The sequence below is a fragment of the Garra rufa genome, chromosome 24 (assembly GCF_049309525.1).
Source record: "Garra rufa chromosome 24, GarRuf1.0, whole genome shotgun sequence".
NCBI classification, from domain to species: domain Eukaryota; kingdom Metazoa; phylum Chordata; class Actinopteri; order Cypriniformes; family Cyprinidae; genus Garra; species Garra rufa.
Genome location: NC_133384.1, coordinates 3,047,039 through 3,069,598, shown reverse-complemented (window position 1 = coordinate 3,069,598; position 22,560 = coordinate 3,047,039). Strand labels below are relative to the sequence as shown.

At 37.6% G+C, this 22,560-nt stretch overlaps 1 protein-coding gene across 1 annotated transcript in view; it reads right to left on the bottom strand.

Moving 5' to 3' along the window:
* Window positions 1-2,101: 2,101 nt before the first annotated feature.
* The window catches only part of prtfdc1a (phosphoribosyl transferase domain containing 1a), a 75,680-nt gene continuing 55,221 nt past the window's right edge, over window positions 2,102-22,560 (bottom strand). The window contains exons 5-9 of the mRNA XM_073830306.1: window positions 7,666-7,683; window positions 5,299-5,381; window positions 5,080-5,126; window positions 4,863-4,939; window positions 2,102-2,611 (exon numbers count right to left, since the gene is read on the bottom strand). Coding sequence (XP_073686407.1) covers window positions 2,564-2,611; window positions 4,863-4,939; window positions 5,080-5,126; window positions 5,299-5,381; window positions 7,666-7,683 — 273 coding nt within the window. The 3' untranslated portion in view covers window positions 2,102-2,563. The remainder of the gene's footprint in view (window positions 2,612-4,862; window positions 4,940-5,079; window positions 5,127-5,298; window positions 5,382-7,665; window positions 7,684-22,560) is intronic.

Sequence of the window (22,560 nt, the reverse complement as noted above, 5' to 3'; positions counted from 1 at the left end):
AAAAAACATCTAAAACCAGCCTAGGCTGGTTGGCTGGTTTTAGCTGGTCAACCAGCCTGGTTTTAGCTGGTCATAGCTAAAGGGGATGACACAGAGTATGTAAATAATTAAATAAATTAGCATGATAATATCATGTATCGGTGATCTGGCAGGCTGACGATAGGCTAACCAATCACAACACATTTGTTTTTTTCAGAAGGCGGGCCTTCATCAAACCCGGACCTAATTAGTGCCAGGCTGGGGAGAAAGGTATTGTAATAATGTAAATTATGTGAAAAACAATGCGTTTTCCGAACCACCAAGCATGTGAGCATGTTGTAGTACACCCCGAAACAAAATAAAGACTGAAAAAGAGCATAATAGGACCACTTTAATATTGTGGATTATTAGGCCCTGTCCACACAGAGACGCGTTTAGCTGTATACCCAAAAGTTTTGTATTATATAGGCATTTGGTCCAGACAGATCCGGCATTTTGGGAGACTGAAATCGCTATTTTTTGAAACCAGGTCCCAGAGTGGATAAATCTGAAAATGACTCCCTTGCATTTTCGTGTGTAGGGGAGAGCGGGGCACAACCTAACGCGGGGTTAATTGTAATTGTTAATTGTATTTCCACACATGCTAGCATAACCAAATTTACGGTGTTTACTAGTTGCCATAGCAACACTATGCAGAGAAAAAAAAGAGCGCCAGAATTCAAAAGCCTTTTGAAGATATCGCTGAATATTTATTTTACCATAGTAAAAGTACATTTCTGGCTGAAGTAAACTTTTCATTTCAGTTTTTAATATTCATTTAAAATTAGACAAATCTGCTATTATGTTAATCTCCAATTTGTTATTTATCAGTTTAGATGGTTTATTAATGCTTCGCAAACCAGCAGAAGACACTAACCTGTTTTATATTCCAGTCGCGCAGCTGGGGAAAGATGTAACACTGTGTTACAATATTCCCCGCTGTTATTAAACTATGCTATTCTGTGACATTAGCGGTGCAGTTTACACGATTTACTTCTAAGGATTTTGATAAGAGACCTCAAGAAACAGGTGAATAAAGGCTGACAATCAATGTTTAATGTTCAGAAGTTATTATTTCAAGTAATGTAAAGCATTTTGGCTGGTTTATGTGTGGTGTTCTATGAGAGCTGTGTGTGGAGGAGTGGAGTGTTCTTCTGAATGTCTAAATGTGTTTCATCTATCTGTCCACATTGTTTTGAACTACTGTACAGCTGTGTGTTGCGATCAGGGCCGTTCCAAGCATTGTTGCGATGTGTTCATTGTCAAACTCCAAAATTAAATTATTTTTATTTTTTTTAAAAACGTCATTACTTCATTTGAAAAAGTTAACACATGTATTTTACTGACAAAATATTTTAGTTTGTTGTGTATATTTATTTCATTCGATCAGATAACATTTTAAGCTGTCATATGGTCGTGTTACAACGTGCCCCTCAGATGTTACAATGTACCCCACCTACGGGGCATGTTGTCACGTTTCACTTCCTTTCTTTTGAGGCAAATAACGAAAAACGTATACACTGTAAATATGAAACAAAGCGATATATTTGTACTAGACAAGTGTGAAAATAACGTGGATAAAAAATTGTACTCTGAACCCCACGTGGATTTACATAAACCGCGAAATTCAAAAAGTGTTAGGTTGTGCCCCGCTCTCCCCTACTTTATATTTTGTGAATCAATGTCATCACCCCACGTCTCGATCCTAGTCCTAGACCACACGGATTAATAAAAGTATTGATCTATGTTCATTTTCTTTTTGTTCTTGTTGGGTTTTGTATATAGCGTGCAAGGTTTAGGCGCATGCTCCAAGTCTTCTTCTACGGTTTTATCTCTGTGGCAGAATTACCACACCACATGCTGGTTTGGAATGTGTACTACATCGTTTTGAGTCGGTTTCGTGGTAATGTGTGTACAGACTGTCACACAGTTTTTTTATATGAACTAGTTTTTTAAGCCCAAGATGCTGGGAAAGACTCCAGTATCCATGCAACAGTACATACTGTAGGACAAGTGGTTTAGAGAATGGACGAAAGAATATAAAACTTGTTTATACTATTAATCTGTATTGTCTCCTCAACAGATGAAATATATTTGCTACACCCTGATGTCTGTTACAAAAGACATCTGAGAAATCCGTGAAATTGTATTATTGCAATATCAGACATTTTTAAAAACAATGAAGAGGAAAAGAGTTGTCATCACCAAACACGCAAACATTTGGTATGCTTGAAAAACATCTGAAGTCCTCAATGGTATCTCAAACAAATATCTTCTAAAGAGGACAAAAATGAACAGCTGGGCTCTTAAACTGATATAAAATGGCACACGGTATAAGTCTGTTTTCCACATCATATCACGTTAGTATTATGATGTGACTTTTCCCAATACATGCAAAACTTGTTATATAATATTTCAAACATAATTCAGCATGTCAGTTACAGATATCAGATCTCTGACTTGAGAACACAATAATCTTGCGTCAAAACGAGGTTTTCATCTGTTATGGCAATATAAATGTCCATTCCTCTTGAAAGGAGTTTTGTCACACTTTATATTTCTGTTTCCCCATCTCACTGATGACGCAGATGTGCTGTGAAGGAGAAGAAAATCACTTACGTGAGTCAAGCGGTAAATAAAGCAGAAAATAAAGCTGTAGGAGTAAAGGAGCAATATGTTAGCTTCTGCTTGTCCGCAGTGTCAGAAAGATGTTTTCCATCACATTTACAGCTACAGGAGGGGCTTGTACACATGATGTGTGAGGCTGATTAGAGTTTTCTAGGAAAGATGAATGCTCTGCTGCATGCCAGATTTCATTTGGATGTTCACCAAGTCCTGCTCAACACTCAGTGATGACATTCAAGCTGCAGGTTCAGATGACGGAGAGATTCATCTCTTATATAATGCGGTATGTTGAGCTTTAAGGTTGGTAGGCCTTTTTATGCAGCTTTAAACCTTTTCCAGCCCAGTTTTTTCGGATGTCGGCAGTGCTGTGTTTTGATGTATTTCGTCCTACCCCAAACTCAGCCAATGTTGTTTGGTTTGGCTACTCCAAGGGGAAAAAGTTTAGTTCTGCTGTTAAATGCCATAACTACATCATGTGAACCTATTTTACGAGGAGGCGATTTTGTACAACTTCGTACTGAAAGGGCGATATAGAAAAAAGTAAGCATGAAGGTCCATCCCTCAACCTGGCTGATGGTACGAAATGTATAAATGAAACTGTACAAATTCATACAAATTAGTCATAAATTTGCCTAAATGTAAAATAGTTACGAATTGCGAATGTGTTTTTCCTGTGGCTCGAGAAATGATCCACAGCTGTGTTTTTTTTTTTTTTTTTTTTTTTTTTTTAGTGGTAGTTGTTCATGAGTCCCTTGTTTGTCCTGAACAGTTAAACTGCCTGCTGTTCTTTAGAAGAATCCTTCAGGTTCCACAAATTCTTTGTTTTTTAGCATTTTTGTTTATTTGAACCTTTTCCAACATTGACTGTGTGATTTTGAGATGCATCTTTTCACACTTAGGACAACTGAGAGACTTAAATGCGACTATTAGAGAAGGTTCAAATGGTCATTGATGTTCCAGAAAGAAAAACAATGCATTAAGAGCCAGGGGTGTAAACTTTTGAACAGAATGAATTTGTGTATACTGTTCTTATTTTTCTTAAATATCAATTGTTTTTTATTTGGTACTTCCCTTCAGAAGCTACAGAAGATACTTACATGTTTCTCAGAAGACAAAATAAGTAAAAATTACCCTAATCTTCAAATTCAAAAAGTTTTCACCCTCCGGCTTTTAATGCATTGTGTTTCCTTCTGAGAATCAGTGAGCTATTGAACCTTCTATAATAGCTGCAAATAGTTGCATATGAGTTCCTCAGTTGTTAAATGTGAAAAGATGGATTTCAAAATCATACAGTCATTGTTGGAAAGGGTTCAAATACACAAAAATGGTGTAAAAAAAGCAGGCAGTTCAACTGTTAGGCTGTGGATCATTCAGATAACAACACAGTATTAAGTATCAAGTATATGTAAACTTTCGAAATGGGGTCATTTTTATTAATTCAACTATTATTTTCTCTTGTGGACTATATGTAAATGTTTTTTTGTTTTTTTTTCTATGAAATATCTTATTCAGATAAGTATGGAAGCCTGTTTCCGACCACTGAATAAAAAATAAAAAGGTAATTGAGATTTTTTTAAATCTCAAAATTCAGAACTTTTTCTCGCAATTGCGACTTTGTATCTCGCAGTTCTGACTTTTTTTCTCAGAATTGACATAAACTTGCAATTGTGAGTTATAAAGTCCAGTACTGAGGAGAAAATAAGAATGATATGTTCACAGAATTGCGAGTTTACCTCTCAAAATTCTGACTTAATAACTCGAATTGCGAGCTTATAGCACACAATTTGGACTTCATTTCTCAGAATTGCGAGTTTATATCTCGGAATTCTGACCTTTTTACTCGAAATTGAGAGTTTATATCATGCAATTCTGACTTTATTTCTCAGAATTGCGAGTTTATATCACTCAATTCTAACTTGCAAATGTTTATATATCACAATACTGAGAAAAAAAGTCAGAATTGCGAGTTTGTATTACACAGTTCTAAGAAAAAAAGTCAGAAAGTCGCAATAACCGTTTTATTTTTTTATTCAGTGGCGGAAATGGGCCTCCATAGGTAATTGCTAAATAAAAAAATAACATGCATTTTGTATGATCCCTCTTATTTTGGTAAAATAATTAACATTTTGCAGATTCTGCAAGTCAAAGTCTCTCATTTCATTTCAAATGTTAATGTTATTTCAAATGTTATAAAATAAAAAAAAATAAAAAAATCTTACATTGAGGTCTCTGAAGTACTCGTTGTAGTCCAGAGCGTAACCCACCACAAAACGTTTAGGAATGACAAATCCAACATCTGCAGAGAAACATAAATAACCAGATCACATAATCACAATCATGTTCAGATAATCTCTGTATCCCCTGTGTGATATTGTAATTCATTACAGCCCATTTCTGCAAGCAAGAAGTAATGTTTGAGCACCCTTGATCACTCACAGTCTGGAAGCTCTGCCGTCCCGTGAGGAACCCTCTTCACCAGCAGCCTGAGTGAGGAGACACAGGATTACATTAACATGGCTAACGAAACACCCTTAACCTCCATTAGATCTCATTCAGAATGATGAAAATGTCAAGATGTGCCCCTCTAGATTCACAGATTCGCTCTTAGGCTGTGCATCTTACATTGTTTTAAAGTGGTTCTCCCTCTGATCTTACCCTGCAACTTTAACCATTTTGGGTTGGAAAGTCTCCACGTGCTGTAGAAGGGCTCTCATGGTCTTTCCTGTGTCCACTATTGCCTGGATGGAAATGAATACATATAAGATTACACTGGAATGGATATATGATGCTAAATGAGACAAAAGCTCTGTTCTAATAAGCTGGCTATTTGAGTTCTGTCTTCCTGTGGAGCTCTGCAGGTGCAGATTCCATGTGGGTTTGCTCATGATTACTTGTACTCTACATAGAGAGCTATTTTGCAAGCCATAAAAATATCATTCTTCACATGAAGCCCACAAGAAAAACTCACCATAGATTTCAAAAGAGATGTTACAATGCAATACTCAAATTAGCATGCAAACACCATATTTCAGAAGTTTGGGGTTGGTGAGAGTTAGTAACGTTTTTGAAAGAAGACTAAGAATTCTCACCAAGGCTATATTTATTTGATCAAAAATACAGTAAAAACAGCAATACCGTGAAATATTATTGCAATTTTAAAATAACTGCAGTTTCAGAGTCTCATTATCATTCAGAATGCATTCTAATATGATGACTTGGTGTTTAAGAAACAGTTCTTACTGTACTCATTTGAAAGTAGTTGTGTTGCTTTTTATTTTTGGAAATCATGACTTCTAGAATTTTAACAGAAAGTTAAAAAAGAGCAGCTTATTTGAAACAACAAATAATCTTTTGTCATAATAAATGCTTTAACTGTCACTTTTGTTTAATTTAATGCATCCTTGCTAAACAAAAGTATAAAAAAAATGAATGCTAGTATGTGAAGTACACACATGGTAAGCATTCATCTGAACTTTGTCCCCCATTTTTTCAGTTTTTACTGAGCTTACTGCAATGCATTCTGACAGCTTCATGTCTACAGCACAGCTATAATATGATTCTTTTCATAACAGAGCTAATTTTCCAGAGGAAGAGAAAATGAGTGTTTAACTTACAAATTAACCATCCAGTAAATAAAAGAACAACTGGCACATAACTTTTAATGAGAGTTTCTAACAGTTAGCAAAATTGACCCAAAGGAAATGAAAAGAAAATGATCAACAGCACTGTTTGTATTTAATGCAACAGCACATGTGATGGAGTGATCTTCACGGGTGATTTCAGACTGGAAAATGTCTGATATGAAATCTGATCTGAAAGGAAAATACCTTTCTACTCTATTGTTTTCCAGACAAAACCCAGACTACCCTGCACATGTGCCATGGGAATTATACATAACCTCTGTTTGCTTCTCTCTTGTACTTTTATTTTAGATGGCTTATCATGTTATTTTTTTATGATTATGTTTTCTGTTTTCCCCTTATATATACAGTACCTTGTGAAACTATTCATACCCCTTCATTTTTTTCACGTTTTGTTGTGTTGCTGCCTTATGTTGAACTGCTTTAAATTACTTTTTTCACATCAATCTATGCTCCATACACCATAATGGCAAAGCAAAAAACATCTTTTAACATCATTGCAAATTTATTAAAAATTTAAAAATGAAATGAATTCATTCCAAAAATATTCATACCCTTATCTGGGACAGTTGAAATTTAGCTTGGGAGCATTCATGTTGCTTGTAGATGTTACTACACTGTGTGAAGTTAACCTGTGATTCAATTGAATGGGTATGATGTGGAAAGGCACACAGGTCTTAATAAAAGGTCTAACAGCTGAAAATGCATATCAGAGCAAAAACCAAGCCCTGAAGTCAAAAAACTGCCTGTAGAGCTGCATCGATTGATTGCATCAAGCCACACATCTGGGGAAGAGTTCAGAAAAAAAAAAACAGCAAAATTTTGGGTTCACAGAAGCATGTAATCTCCATTACCCTTAATGAAAGAAGTTTGGAAGAGAACAACCAGGACTCTTCCGAGAGCTGGCCTCCTGGCCAAACTGAGCATTTGATGGAGAAGTGCTTTGGTTAGACTGGTGACAAAGAACCTGATGATCACTCTAGTTGAGCTCCATGATCATATGTAAAGATAGAAGAAACCTACAGGACAAACATCACTGCAACACTTCACCAATCTGGGCTTTATGGAGGTGTGGCAAGACTCAATCCTCTTCTCAGTGAAGACACATGAAAACACACTTTAAATTTGAAAAAAAAAAAAAAAAAAAGCACCTAAAGGACCCTCAGACTGTGAAAAAAAACAAAACAGATCTGGTCTGAGAATTTAAAGCAGTTTAACATGAGGCAGCAACATAAAACGTGGAGAAAAAAAAGGGGTATGAAAAAAAGGGTATGAATACTTTTGCAAGGTACTGTAATTTCAATTATTCCGTTTTGTGATAACATAAAATAAATGTATCTGCATACTTTTTAAACATTCCATAAAACACACACACACTTACCTCCACAATCAAGACATTCTGTGTGGCATGTGGGGAGAAAAAAAGAGAGAAAGACTTGAATTACTACATGTTAATACAATGTCACATTCACGGTTTGATATAGACCAATTTTGGATCATTTATTTCTATTTTAACCTTTTTTATATTATAAGAACTTTGTGGGTCATGTAGCTTCTTATGTGAACATCTGCTCTATCTAGTATAAATGCATTTTGGACAAGCTGTAGAAATGTGATACCAAAGTCTCTAAGGAACCAAGCATCAATCACACTCATTAGATATGACGTCATTCTGCCATGATGATGCACAGATTACTGATTGCTGCTAATTAATATAATCAATAACAGTCATCTGCTCACTGATTTGCCTGATGGCTCCATATCACACACAGAAGTAGATTTGTAATAATTAAACAATTTGCAATAATTAAGCAATATGGTTGCTGTATCCAGACCGTAGAATCTAGCGATTATTCTTAAGGATTAACCCAATCATTTGCCTTCAACAGCTTCAGTCCCTCCTGCAGGGCTGAATGATATTATACCATTTATCAAGGATAAAGCCTCTGGCTCTTTGCAGAATGATAGAGGTGGGAATCTTGTTGCACTTTTGTGCCACAGAACGCCTGAGAAAGGATCAATAATGTTTAGGACGAGGCCATAAAAGACACTTGGTGCTTATAAAAGGATGTTTTTTCCCTTGGTCATAATTGTGCTATGATGTGTGTTCTGCAGAGGATGGAACTACATTGAAACAGAAAGCTCTTTTTCCGGTCATTTTATGATTACCAGTATACAGCAAATATTTGACCAGTGCAGTCCAGTCTTTAGATTCTCATCTCTTTGCTAGTAAAAACAGTAAAATATCATGATCTGAAATGAGGTGTCACAACACATGTAGAACATGATAGACTAGAAGAGTCCAGGGTGGATCAGATGGAGGGAGGAGCCAGGGAGGACACAGAAGGGACCCGGAGCAGGAGGAGCCAGGTGACACCCAGGCCGCAGCCATGATGGTAGCCCATGGTGGAGCCATGGTGGGGAGCCATGGTGGAGGAAGGGCTGGCGACTCTATGGGGCCGACCGACGAAGGCAGAGCAGGTGGAGGTGGAGCCTTAGGCGGAGATGGAGAGCCGATGATCCTGGTGCCAAAACGGAACCCAAGGCTCTTGTGACCGAGGCGGGGATCCAGAGGTCCGCAGCAGAACCGGAGCGACAGAGGACTGAGGCGGAGGTGGAGGGAGAGAGGAGCCCAACGGAGCCAGTGGGACAGAGCAACGAGGCGCAGCCAGAGGAGTGTCCTGAGGGAGCCCGGTGGAGATGGTGGGCCAACGAGGGAGCTGAGAGCAGGGGTAGAGCCGCTGGGTCAGAGGGCCGAGGCGGAGTCTTGGACTAAGAGGCTGGAGGCGGAGATGAGAAGTCCTCCAGCCACGACACCGATGGTGACTGGCAGACCCACTGCGAACCCACTGCACAGATGGTGGGCTGAGGGTGAGCAGTGGGGCTGTCATGAGACAGCATTAGCAGGACTGAGGCTGCAGGAATGGTAGGCGGTGGTAATAGAGGGAGGGTGGGAAATCCAGGCAGGGAGGCAGTTCAGGGCAGACAGAGGGTTCAGGGTAGACAGATGGTTCAACCAATGGTGGTAGAAGATAGGGCATGTCTGCATATATATCCGTATAAAAGTATATTTGTCCCAGTTCCAAAATTAGCTCACCCTCAGCAGAGGTGCAGTGGGCGGGACCTTCCTGGGCATCCTCAAGCTCCACTGTGAGTTCCTCTATCGAGTGCGATGTTGCCGGCTCTCGCACCTGGTCGGACATGATGGCCTCTGACACCGGGGCGACTCTCAGCCCTGTCGCTCCACTTGGCGATGGCTCATCGGTCGCGCTGTGTTTAGGCTCTCCGTCCATGGTAGGCTCCGCGCTGCGGGGTGATGTGAAGATCGACATGACACCAGCACCCACTCAATGAAGGCGGCAAGGCTCTTTCGAGGACCGTCCCTGGACAGCTGCACTCATGTGGCGGTGTTCAGGCCAGTATGAAAAGACGAGCAGAGGCAGCTGTCCAGGTAATGTGTTAAGTTGGTGAAAAACACAGTTTAGGGGGTCTGTTAAAACTTAATGGACTCAGGGGAGGCGAGAGAGATACTGACTATTGCTGTAACTTTCCCTGCTAGTGTTGCTGTTGGACAGTTTTTTGTTTTTTTTTTGAGAAAAATTAGTGATTTATACATTTTTTATGTTATATTTTAGAATATTGGTGTTGTTTTATTTTGGTACATTTTTTTTTCTCATCCAAGTCTTATGAAGAGATACAATGATGTGGTTTGTTGTTAAAAACCTCAGACATATGACCATGGGCCTTCGAACCAGTATGTACTTTCTTTCTAAACACACTAACCCATTTAACAGTCTGCTATTAGAACAGCACCTGATCCAAGATCCATACAGATACACAATCAGTTTATCAGACCCCGATACTGTGTAATCATTAAAACCGCACATAAAATGCTACAGGGGAAATTATTACACAACTTGTCTGAATGTTCTAGAGTGTGTGTGTTCTGGAAGTTTATACACATGACTTGTTGGAACAGATTAAGGCTGGCTTCACACGCTTTGTACTGAGAGTGAGTGTACTGTGAAAACAAAAAGATTTATTTTTATGCATTTACAGAGAAGCTAAATGGAATCTTAATAGCATGACTAGGTTTTTAGTTTTTTATGAATGTTGCTTTCAGGATGTTTACTTGTAGATGTTAACCAAATGGATACTAGGACATTATGTGGTTGCTAGAATGTTGACATGCAATTTTAAGCGTAGTCCAAGGCAGCTCCTAGGACATTTGGGTAGTTGTTAGTATGTTGCTTGGTGATATGGATATTAGAGTATTCTGAGTGGCTGTTTACTGGCCCAAGTCAAAAGGGCCCACCTCTAAATCACTCTGATATCTTAAGGGACTTTCACACAGGATAGTTATAGGAACTCAGTTATAGGAACTAGCCACCAGGATGATCCCTTGAGAACAAAATTTAGGTTGCATTTGCAATGCCAGTAGGAACTTTTAAGCGATGTAAGCCGGGTGACAGTAGCCCCTTTTAACACATAGGACCCTATTTTAATTATCTAAGTGCATGGTCTGAACCGCAAGGCGCAGGTGCACTTAGGGCGTGTCCAGATCCACTTTTGCTATAGTTTGGCGCACCAGCCGCATGGTCCAAAAGGGTTGTAGGGTTGACTGAGTACATTTGAGACAAGTGTACAGTTGAAACACCTTAAATAACTTGCATACACACAAATCCTGAGCTGTGATTTTCATTTTCATTTTCATTTCACCATGTTCCTTCCACAATGAACAGCATATTGTTCTTTTCTGATTGTTAAGCTTAACATATACTGTATCATTGCAAGCGTTACTCTGTGCTCTAAAAATAGATATGACATTGTGCCATGCAAGGTTTTTTCATAATCTAGAAAAACGTCAGAGTATGTCAGTGGGGTACGGTTGAGACACTGAGTGTATCAACTGTACCCGGACTGGTGCCCTATTGTGTCACATGCTGTTTAGTTATGATAATAGGTTAAAAGTCACATTTACACACATGCTACGCAAATTATGTTTAAATGATGATATTTGTGATATTCAACTGTATTAATGGACATATTTTTGAACATGAATGTTAAAAGGATACCACAGCATTTTAAGAAATGTACAAGGTGGTAAAATGGGTACAGTTGATACACCCTTTTTTTGTTTGCTATGTGTACAGTAACAGTTAAATCAGAGAAAATATATGCATATTCAGAGGCTGTGTGTGTTTGTGTACTGGTATTACCTACGTTAGGGGACCAAATGTTCCCACAAGTACAGTAATACCAGTAAATTCTTACCTTACAGGATTTTTTTTTTAAGGAAACAAGCTTATAATTCATACAGAATGACTGAAATTGTAAAAATGCAGAAAGTTTTGAGTAATGGGTAGGTTTAGGGGTAGGGTTATAGAATATACAGGTACAGTATGTATATTGTTATTTTTACTGTTATGTTTACATTTGTACTGTCTGCCATATCTTTTCTAGTTTTAAATATTTGTTCCTATACAAGTTTGAGCGCTGTTGTAAGACGTCTACTCTGGGCCAATCATAACATTCGGATGCATCTACTCCGCACTGTGTATTTCAGTTTGAAGTTGTCTAATACGATGTCTCTGGGCCAAATGCAGCTGCATGAATGTGAACGTTTGACACAAAACACTGACCACGTGTACCCCCCCCCCATCTTTACAACACCAGGGGTGCAGTCCTTTAGAGGTCATTTCTGGTTAATGATGTCACAGAATTTACTGGCAATTTGAAACCAATGCGTGAATGATGCTTTACCAGTAAAAAGACAAAACGCTGTTGCCTGTGTGAACAATGCATTTTTGTATTTGCTGGTAAACTCGTTCTGGTAATTTCACTGCAATTTACTGATATCACTGTGTGAAAAGGGCTAGTGATGTTTAATAACGTCAACAACTGGAGAATGGAGAAGTGCCTTGACTTCAGCGTCAGTCTATTTTGTAATTTCTTATTGTATGGTTTTATATTGAAATTAATCGATTTCCAAAAAAATTCAAACAATGAAGCACATTTACATTGAAGAAAGGACCTGAGGCAAATCTAGAAACCAAGCAGCTTTCTGTTTAAAAGTAGGAACATTGAATGAATCTATTCAGTTTGCAAAATATTGTCTGAAATAGTTTGGGATTCAGTTGGATTCATTCTGACAGTTCACCATTGCACTGAATAGTTTGCAGTGATTTGCAGATGGATGGTGCATCTCCACTTCCTTCCAATATATAAAAGTGAAGCCAGTACATTCAGTATGGCCGCTGTCATCTTGGAAGAAATCATTTGGAGTCAGAGTCTGTGCAGTATTGATTCATTTGGAATCAGAGTCTGTGGAGTAGTGATTGTGAGGTGGAGCCATGATATCAGAGTCCAGCCCAAACTTCTGCAGATCCAATGGCAATCTCACAATCGTGACACCACACCCCATTTTTATAGCATCAAATATCTACTTAAAAGCAAACTTTTTACAAACACGAGCACTTGAACATACATCAGCGTGATAAGATTAAGAACTACCTAAAAGGTTGTTGTCTGTATGTGAAACTTTTTAAAAACACCAAGGAATTAGGGATGCACCGAAACGAAAATTCTTGGCCGAAGCCGAACAAAATTACTCACTGGGCTGAAGGCCGATTACTGAACATGGTTTTTCCCCCATATATTTTGCCAATTTATTTTATTATTATTATTATTAAGTTGGCTTGGGAAAGCCAACTTACTGAAATCCTATTTAAACTTATTATTATGTTGGCTTGGAGAGCCAACATACTGTTATGCTATTTAAACTTATTATTATTATGTTGGCTTGGAGAGCCAACATACTGTTATGCTATTTAAACTTATTATTATTATTATGTTGGCTTGGAGAGCCAACATACTGTTATGCTATTTAAACTTATTATTATGTTGGCTTGGAGAAGCCAACATATTGTTATGCTATTTAAACTTATTATTATGTTGGCTTGGAGAAGCCAACATATTGTTATGCTATTTAAACTTATTATTATTATTATTATTATTAAAATTCTTCTGAGACTAAAATTCTATACGCTACTCCTCCTAGAGCTTTAAGGCTACAAGCCCCAAACTTGGCAGAGACCTGGGCCCTTGTCTCGAAAGTGTTGCTATATCTATTTGGACTGATCAGATTTACAGTTGATTTATTATTAATTTTTTTACATTAAAAATTCCTAAAATTTCGCCCTCTAATGGAGCAATACCTCTCCACTGAATGGAACTCTCCACTGAATGGAAATATGTCCCATAGATTTGAATGGGCTGAGAAAAAAAGCGCCCTCTAAAGGAGTAATTCCTCTCTACTCAACAGGAGATCGCTGAGCTCTGACCAACTTCCACTTTGACTTCGATGGAAAATGCAAATAAATAACGCCTTTAAAATTAAAATATTCCAGCGATTTAATTGTAAATACCCATTAGAACACATCAAGACCTGAATTCAGCTATTTGAGCAAATTTATTCAAAACTCTAAGCATTCCTTCACCGTGTACAGCTTCAGCACGTACTCTCTCTGTATATCTGCTCACAAACGACCTAATTTGCACGAATTAGAACGCCTTTAAAATTAAAATATTACAGCGATTTAACTCTAAATACCCATTACAACACATCAACAGCTAAATCAGTTTGTGATCTGTTTTATTTCAAAGTTGAAGTACTGTCTTCAGCAAATGTGTTACACAGACGAGCTTCACGGCTCGGAGCTAACCCGACTGAGAATTATACATGACTGAACGTCTTTTAAAAGCATTTAAATAAAAACACTCCAGCGATTGTACACTATAAATATAGAAGAATATTTTAAAGAGCTACATTGGGTGTAAATGAGCTATTTCAAACGTTTTACTAACGAACATGAGATGTATGGCTGCATTATCAGTCTGTCAACAAATACATCATTTGCACGTCTTTTAAAGGCATTTAAATAAAAACACTCCAGCGATTGCACACAATAAATATAGAAGAAAATTTTAAAGAGCCGCATTGAATGCAAATGACCTGTTTCAAAGGTTTTTAAGGAACATAAGGCTGCATTATCAGTCTGTCAACAAAGAATTCATTTGCACGTCTTTTAAAGGTAATCAAATAAAAACATTCCAGCGATTGCACACAATAAATATAGAAGAATATTTTAAAGAGCTGCATTGAGTGCAAATGAGCTGTTTGCACTGCTCAGTTCTTCGTCTGCATCATCAAAGACATCATTTGCACGTCTTTTAAAGGTATTTAAATACAAAAACTGCAGCGATTTAACACAATAATAGTATAGTAATATATTACAAAGGTTAAATGCTTGCTTATTTCTGCTTTTCGGCTCAACCGCACGGCAACGCGACGCGGCTTTGAAGCAGGCGCTCATCACATATTCTAGTATGGCAAGCCGTTTTAACCTAAAATCCACACACGATCCTCTATGGCAAGCTGTTTTAGCCTAAAATATACTAAGCATTTCTAGTCGTACTGCCATTTTTACTAGCAACAATTCAATTACAGAGCTCTAAGTGTTCTGGGCTGGCTCTTTTGCCCGAAGGCTGCCCAATTTGGCTCTCCAAGCCAACATTTAAAGTTTGTCATCGAACTTTAGCTTCTAGTTATTATTATTCTTATGACCTAAAGAAATTTCTGACAGCTACTCCTCCGAGGCCTTTGAAGCCACAAGGCCCAAACTTGGCAGAGACCTGGGCCCTTGTCCCGAAAGATATGCTATATCTATTTGGACTGATCAGATGTACAGTTGATTTATTATTAATTTTTGAATATGACAAATTTCCCAATGAATTACATGGGCTGAGAAAAAATGCGCCCTCTAACAGTAATACCTCTCGACTGAAGAGGCGGGATTCAAACCTCTTACTTACAGTCACTCTGAAAACGGTGGAAATAGAAATAAATACCGCCTTAAAAATGTAAATATTACAGCGATTTAACTCTAAATACCCATTAGAACATATCAACAGCTAAATTCAGTGGTTTGTGAGTATTTCTTGTAAAAGAAAAGCTCGCACCCGTCAGCGCTTATACAAGCCGTCGGCATGTACTCTCTGTATGTGCTCATAAACAACATAATTTGCACGAATTAGAACGCCTTTAAAATTAATATATTTCAGCGATTTATTTGTAAATACCCATTAGAACACATCAACAAATCAGCCTTTTGTGATCTGTTTTATTTCAAAGTTAAAGCACTGTCTTCAGCAAATGTGTTATACAGACGAGCTTTCACGGGTCGGAGCTAACTTACTCGACTGAGAATTATGACTGCACGTCTTTTAAAAGCATTTAAATAAAAACACTCTAGCGATCCAACACAATAAATATAGAAGAATATTTTAAAGAACAACATTAGCTGCAAATGAGCTATTCAGTTTCACTAACGACCATGTTACCGAGCTGTGACCTATACTTTCACTTTGACTTCGGTGGAAAATGCATATAAATAACGCCTTTAAAATTACAATATTCCAGCCATTTAATTGTAAATACCCATTAGAACACATCAAGACCTGAATTCAGCTGTTTGAGCGAATTTATTGAAAACCCTAAGCATTTCCTTCACCGCGTACAGATTGCTTTCAACGAGTATACATGGAGATGAACGACATAATTTGCACGAATTAGAACGCCTTTAAAATTAATATATTGCAGCGATTTAATTCAGTCCACCCATTAGAAAATATCAACAGCTAAATGCAGTTGTTTGTGAGCATTTTGTATTCATACAGAGAGCGATGTGTTTAGCAGTGTGTTAGACAGCTCCGAGATGTCCGACTGACAATTATACATGACTGCACGTCTTTTAAAGGCATTTAAATACAAACACTCCAGCGATTGCACACAATAAATATAGAAGAATATTTTAAAGACCTACATTGAGTGCAAATGACTTTTTTCATAGGCTTAACTAACTAACTAACATGAGATGCACGGCTGCATTTATGTGTCTGTTAACAAAGACATCATTTTCACTTCTTTTAAAGGTATTTTAATACAAACACTCCAGCGATTCAACACAATAATAGTACAGTGATATAATAAAAAGGTTAAATGCTTGAATATTTCTGCTTTTCGGCTCAACCGCACGGCAACGCGACGCGGCTTTGAAGCAGGCGCTCTTCGCATATTCCAGTATGGCAAGCTCTTTTAACCTAAAATCCACACACGATCCTCTATGGCAAGATGTTTTAGCCTAAAATAAACTAAGCATTTCTTGTCATACTGCCATTTTTACTATCAACAATTAAATTAGAGAGCTCTAAGTGTTCTGGGCTGGCCCTTTTGCCCCAATGCTGCCCGGTTTGCTTCTCCAAGCCAACATTTAAAGTTTGTCATCGAACTTTAGCTTCTAGTTATTATGTTGGCTTGGAGAGCCAACATACTGTTATGCTATTTAAACTTATTATTATTATTATTCTTATGACCTAAAGAAATTTCTGACAGCTACTCCTCCGAGGCCTTTGAAGCCACAAGGCCCAAACTTGGCAGAGACCTGGGCCCTTGTCCCGAAAGAGTTGCTATATCTATTTGGACTGATCAGATGTACAGTTGATTTATTATTAATTTTTGAATATGACAAATTTCCCAATGAATTACATGGGCTGAGAAAAAATGCGCCCTCTAACAGTAATACCTCTCGACTGAAGAGGCGGGACTCAAACCTCTTACTTACAGTCACTCGGAAATCGGTGGAAATACAAATAAATACCGCCTTAAAAATTTAAATATTACAGCGATTTAACTCAGTGGTTTGTGAGTAGTTCTAGTAAAAGAAAAGCTCGCACCCTTCAGCGAGTATACAAGCCGTCAGCACGAACTCTCTCTGTATTTGCTCATAAACAACATAACTTGCACGAATTAGAACGCCTTTAAAATTAATATATTTCAGCGATTTATTTGTAAATACCCATTAGAACACATCAACAAATCAGCCTTTTGTGATCTGTTTTATTTAAAAGTTAAAGCACTGTCTTCAGCAAATGTGTTATACAGACGAGCTTTCAGGCTCGGAGCTAACTTACCCGACTGAGAATTATACATGACTGCACGTCTTTTAAAAGCATTTAAATAAAAACACTCCAGCGATCCAACACAATCAATATACAAGAATATTTTAAAGAACTACATTAGCTGCAAATGAGCTTTTCAGTTTCACTAACGAACATGTTACCGAGCTGTGACTTACTTTCACTTTGAATTTGGTGGAAAATGCATATAAATAATGCCTTTAAAATTACAATATTCCAGCCATTTAATTGTAAATACCCATTAGAACACATCAAGACCTGAATTCAGCTGTTTGAGCGAATTTATTGAAATCCCTAAGCATTTCCTTCACCGCGTACAGATTGCTTTCAAAGAGTTTACATGGAGACGAACGACATAATTTGCACGAATTAGAACGCCTTTAAAATTACAATATTGCAGCGATTTAATTCAGTCCACCCATTAGAAAATATCAACAGCTAAATGCAGTTGTTTGTGAGCATTTTGTTTTTTCATACAGAGATGGCTGCATACAGCAGTGTGTTAGACATGAGCTCCGAGATGTCCGACTGAGAATTATACATGACTGCACGTCTTTTAAAGGCATTTAAATAAAAACACTCCAGCGATTCAACACAATAAATATAGAAGAATATTTTAAAGACCTGCATTGGGTGCAAATTACGTTTTTCATAGGCTTAACTAACTAACATGAGATGCACGGCTGCATTTATGTGTCTGTTAACAAAGACATCATTTGCACGTCTTTTAAAGGTATTTTAATACAAACACTCCAGCGATCCAACACAATAATAGTTTAGTCATATAATAAAAAGTTTAAATGCTTGCTTATTTCTGCTTTTCGGCTCAACCGCACGGCAACGCGACGCAGCTTTGAAGCAGGCGCTCATCACTTATTCCAGCATGGCAAGCCGTTTTAACCTAAAATACACATATTAATCCACTATGGTGTTCTGGGCTGGCCCTTTTGCCCGAAGGCTGCCCAGTTTGGCTCTCCAAGCCAACATTTAAAGTTTGTCATCGAACTTTAGCTTCTAGTTATTATTCTTATGACCTAAAGAAATTTCTGACAGCTACTCCTCCGAGGCCTTTGAAGCCACAAGGCCCAAACTTGGCAGAGACCTGGGCCCTTGTCCCGAAAGAGTTGCTATATCTATTTGGACTGATCAGATGTACAGTTGATTTATTATAAATTTTTGAATATGACACATTTCCCAATGAATTACATGGGCTGAGAAAAAATGCGCCCTCTAACAGTAATACCTCTCGACTGAAGAGGCGGGACTCAAACCTCTTACTTACAGTCACTCTGAAATCGGTGGAAATACAAATAAATACCGCCTTAAAAATGTAAATATTACAGCGATTTAACTCTAAAAACCCATTAGAACATATCAACAGCTAAATTCAGTGGTTTGTGAGTAGTTCTTGTAAAAGAAAAGCTCGCACCCTTCAGCGAGTATACAAGCCGTCAGCACGAACTCTCTCTGTATGTGCTCATAAACAACATAACTTGCACGAATTAGAACGTCTTTAAAATTAATATATTTCAGCGATTTATTTGTAAATACCCATTAGAACACATCAACAAATCAGCCTTTTGTGATCTGTTTTATTTCAAAGTTAAAGCACTGTCTTCAGCAAATGTGTTATACAGACGAGCTTTCAGGCTCGGAGCTAACTTACCCGACTGAGAATCATGACTGCACGTCTTTTAAAAGCATTTAAATAAAAACACTCCAGCGATCCAACACAATAAATATACAAGAATATTTTAAAGAACTACATTAGCTGCAAATGAGCTTTTCAATACGTTTCACTAACGAACATGTTACCGAGCTGTGACTTACTTTCACTTTGAATTTGGCGGAAAATGCATATAAATAATGCCTTTAAAATTACAATATTCCAGCCATTTAATTGTAAATACCCATTAGAACACATCAAGACCTGAATTCAGCTGTTTGAGCGAATTTATTGAAAACCCTAAGCATTTCCTTCACCGCGTACAGATTGCTTTCAACGAGTATACATGGAGACGAACGACATAATTTGCACGAATTAGAACGCCTTTAAAATTACAATATTGCAGCGATTTAATTCAGTCCACCCATTAGAAAATATCAACAGCTAAATGCAGTTGTTTGTGAGCATTTTGTTTACATACAGAGAGCGCTGCGTTCAGCAGTGTGTTACATGAGCTCCGAGATGTCCGACTGAGAATTATACATGACTGCACGTCTTTTAAAGGCATTTAAATAAAAACACTCCAGCGATTCAACACAATAAATATAGAAGAATATTTTAAAGACCTGCATTGGGTGCAAATTACTTTTTTCATAGGCTTAACTAACTAACGTGAGATGCACTGCTCAGTCTTCATCTGCATCATCAAATACATCATTTGCACGTCTTTTAAAGGTATTTAAATACAAACACTACAGCGATTAAACACAATAGTAGAGTAATATATTACACAGCTTAAATGCTTGCTTATTAATGCTTTTAGGCTCAACCGCACAGCAACGCTTTCAAGCACGCACTGCACACTTGTTGTATGGCAAGCCGTTTTAACCTAAAATCCACATAAATCCACTATGGCAAGCTGTTTTAACCTAAAATATACTAAGCATTACTGATCGTAATAGCATTTTTACTAGCAACAATTCAATCAGAGAGCTCTAAGTGTTCTGGGCTGGACCTTTTGCCCGAAGGCTGCCCGGTTTGCTTCTCCAAGCCAACATTTAAAGTTTGTCATCGAACTTTAGCTTCTAGTTATGTTGGCTTGGAGAGCCAACATACTGTTATGCTATTTAAACTTATTATTATTATTATTATGTTGGCTTGGAGAGCCAACATACTGTTATGCTATTTAAACTTATTATTATTATTATTATTCTTATGACCTACAGAAATTTCTGACAGCTACTCCTCCGAGGCCTTTGAAGCCACAAGGCCCAAACTTGGCAGAGACCTGGGCCCTTGTCCCGAAAGAGTTGCTATATCTATTTGGACTGATCAGATGTACAGTTGATTTATTATTAATTTTTGAATATGACAAATTTCCCAATGAATTACATGGGCTGAGAAAAAATGCGCCCTCTAACAGTAATACCTCTCGACTGAAGAGGCGGGACTCAAACTTCTTACTTACAGTCACTCTGAAATCCGTGGAAATACAAATAAATATCGCCTTAAAAATGTCATTATTACAGCGATTTAACTCTAAATACCCATTAGAACATATCAACAGCTAAATTCAGTGGTTTGTGAGTAGTTCTTGTAAAAGAAAAGCTCGCACCCTTCAGCGCTTATACAAGCCGTCAGCACTAGGCTACTCTCTCTCTACATGTGCTCACAAACAACATAAATTGCACGAATTAGAACGCCTTTAAAATAAATATATTTCAGCGATTTATTTGTAAATACCCATTAGAACACATCAACAAATCAGCCTTTTGTGATCTGTTTTATTTCAAAGTTAAAGCACTGTCTTCAGCAAATGTGTTATACAGACGAGCTTTCACGGATCGGAGCTAACTTACCCGACTGAGAATTATGACTGCACGTCTTTTAAAAGCATTTACATAAAAACACTCCAGCGATCCAACACAATAAATATACAAGAATATTTTAAAGAACAACATTAGCTGCAAATGAGCTTTTCAATACGTTTCACTAACGACCATGTTACCGAGCTGTGACTTACTTTCACTTTGAACTCGGTGGAAAATGCATATAAATAATGCCTTTAAAATTACAATATTCCAGCCATTTAATTGTAAATACCCATTAGAACACATCAAGACCTGAATTCAGCTGTTTGAGCGAATTTATTGAAAACCCTAAGCAATTCCTTCACCGTGTACAGATTGCTTTCAACGAGTATACATGGAGACGAACGACATAATTTGCACGAATTAGAACGCCTTTAAAATTACAATATTGCAGCGATTTAATTCAGTCCACCCATTAGAAAATATCAACAGCTAAATGCAGTTGTTTGTGAGCATTTTGTTTTTTCATACAGAGAGCGCTGCATTCAGCAGTGTGTTAGACATGAGCTCCGAGATGTCCGACTGAGAATTATACATGACTGCACGTCTTTTAAAGGCATTTAAATAAAAACACTCCAGCGATTCAACACAATAAATATAGAAGAATATTTTAAAGACCTGCATTGGGTGCAAATGACGTTTTTCATAGGCTTAACTAACTAACATGAGATGCACGGCTGCATTTATGTGTCTGTTAACAAAGACATCATTTGCACGTCTTTTAAAGGTATTTTAATACAAACACTCCAGCGATCCAACACAATAATAGTTCAGTCATATAATAAAAAGTTTAAATGCTTGCTTATTTCTGCTTTTCGGCTCAACCGCACGGCAACGCGACGCGGCTTTGAAGCAGGCGCTCATCACTTATTCCAGTATGGCAAGCCGTTTTAACCTAAAATACAATTATTAATCCACTATGGTGTTCTGGGCTGGCCCTTTTGCCCGAAGGCTGCCCAATTTGGCTCTCCAAGCCAACATTTAAAGTTTGTCATCGAACTTTAGCTTCTAGTTATATTTTATTATTCTTATGACCTAAAGAAATTTCTGACAGCTACTCCTCCGAGGCCTTTGAAGCCACAAGGCCCAAACTTGGCAGAGACCTGGGCCCTTGTCCCGAAAGAGTTGCTATATCTATTTGGACTGATCAGATGTACAGTTGATTTATTATTAATTTTTGAATATGACAAATTTCCCAATGAATTACATGGGCTGAGAAAAAATGCGCCCTCTAATAGTAATACCTCTCCACTGAAGAGGCGGGACTCAAACCTCTTACTTACAGTCACTCTGAAATCGGTGGAAATACAAATAAATATCGCCTTAAAAATTTAATTATTACAGCGATTTAACTCTAAATACCCATTAGAACATATCAACAGCAAAATTCAGTGGTTTGTGAGTAGTTCTTGTAAAAGAAAAGCTCGCACCCTTCAGCGCTTATACAAGCCGTCAGCACGAACTCTCTCTGTATGTGCTCACAAACAACATAAATTGCACGAATTAGAACGCCTTTAAAATAAATATATTTCAGCGATTTATTTGTAAATACCCATTAGAACACATCAACAAATCAGCCTTTTGTGATCTGTTTTATTTCAAAGTTAAAGCAGTGTCTTCAGCAAATGTGTTATACAGACGAGCTTTCACGGCTCGGAGCTAACTTACCCGACTGAGAATTATGACTGCACGTCTTTTAAAA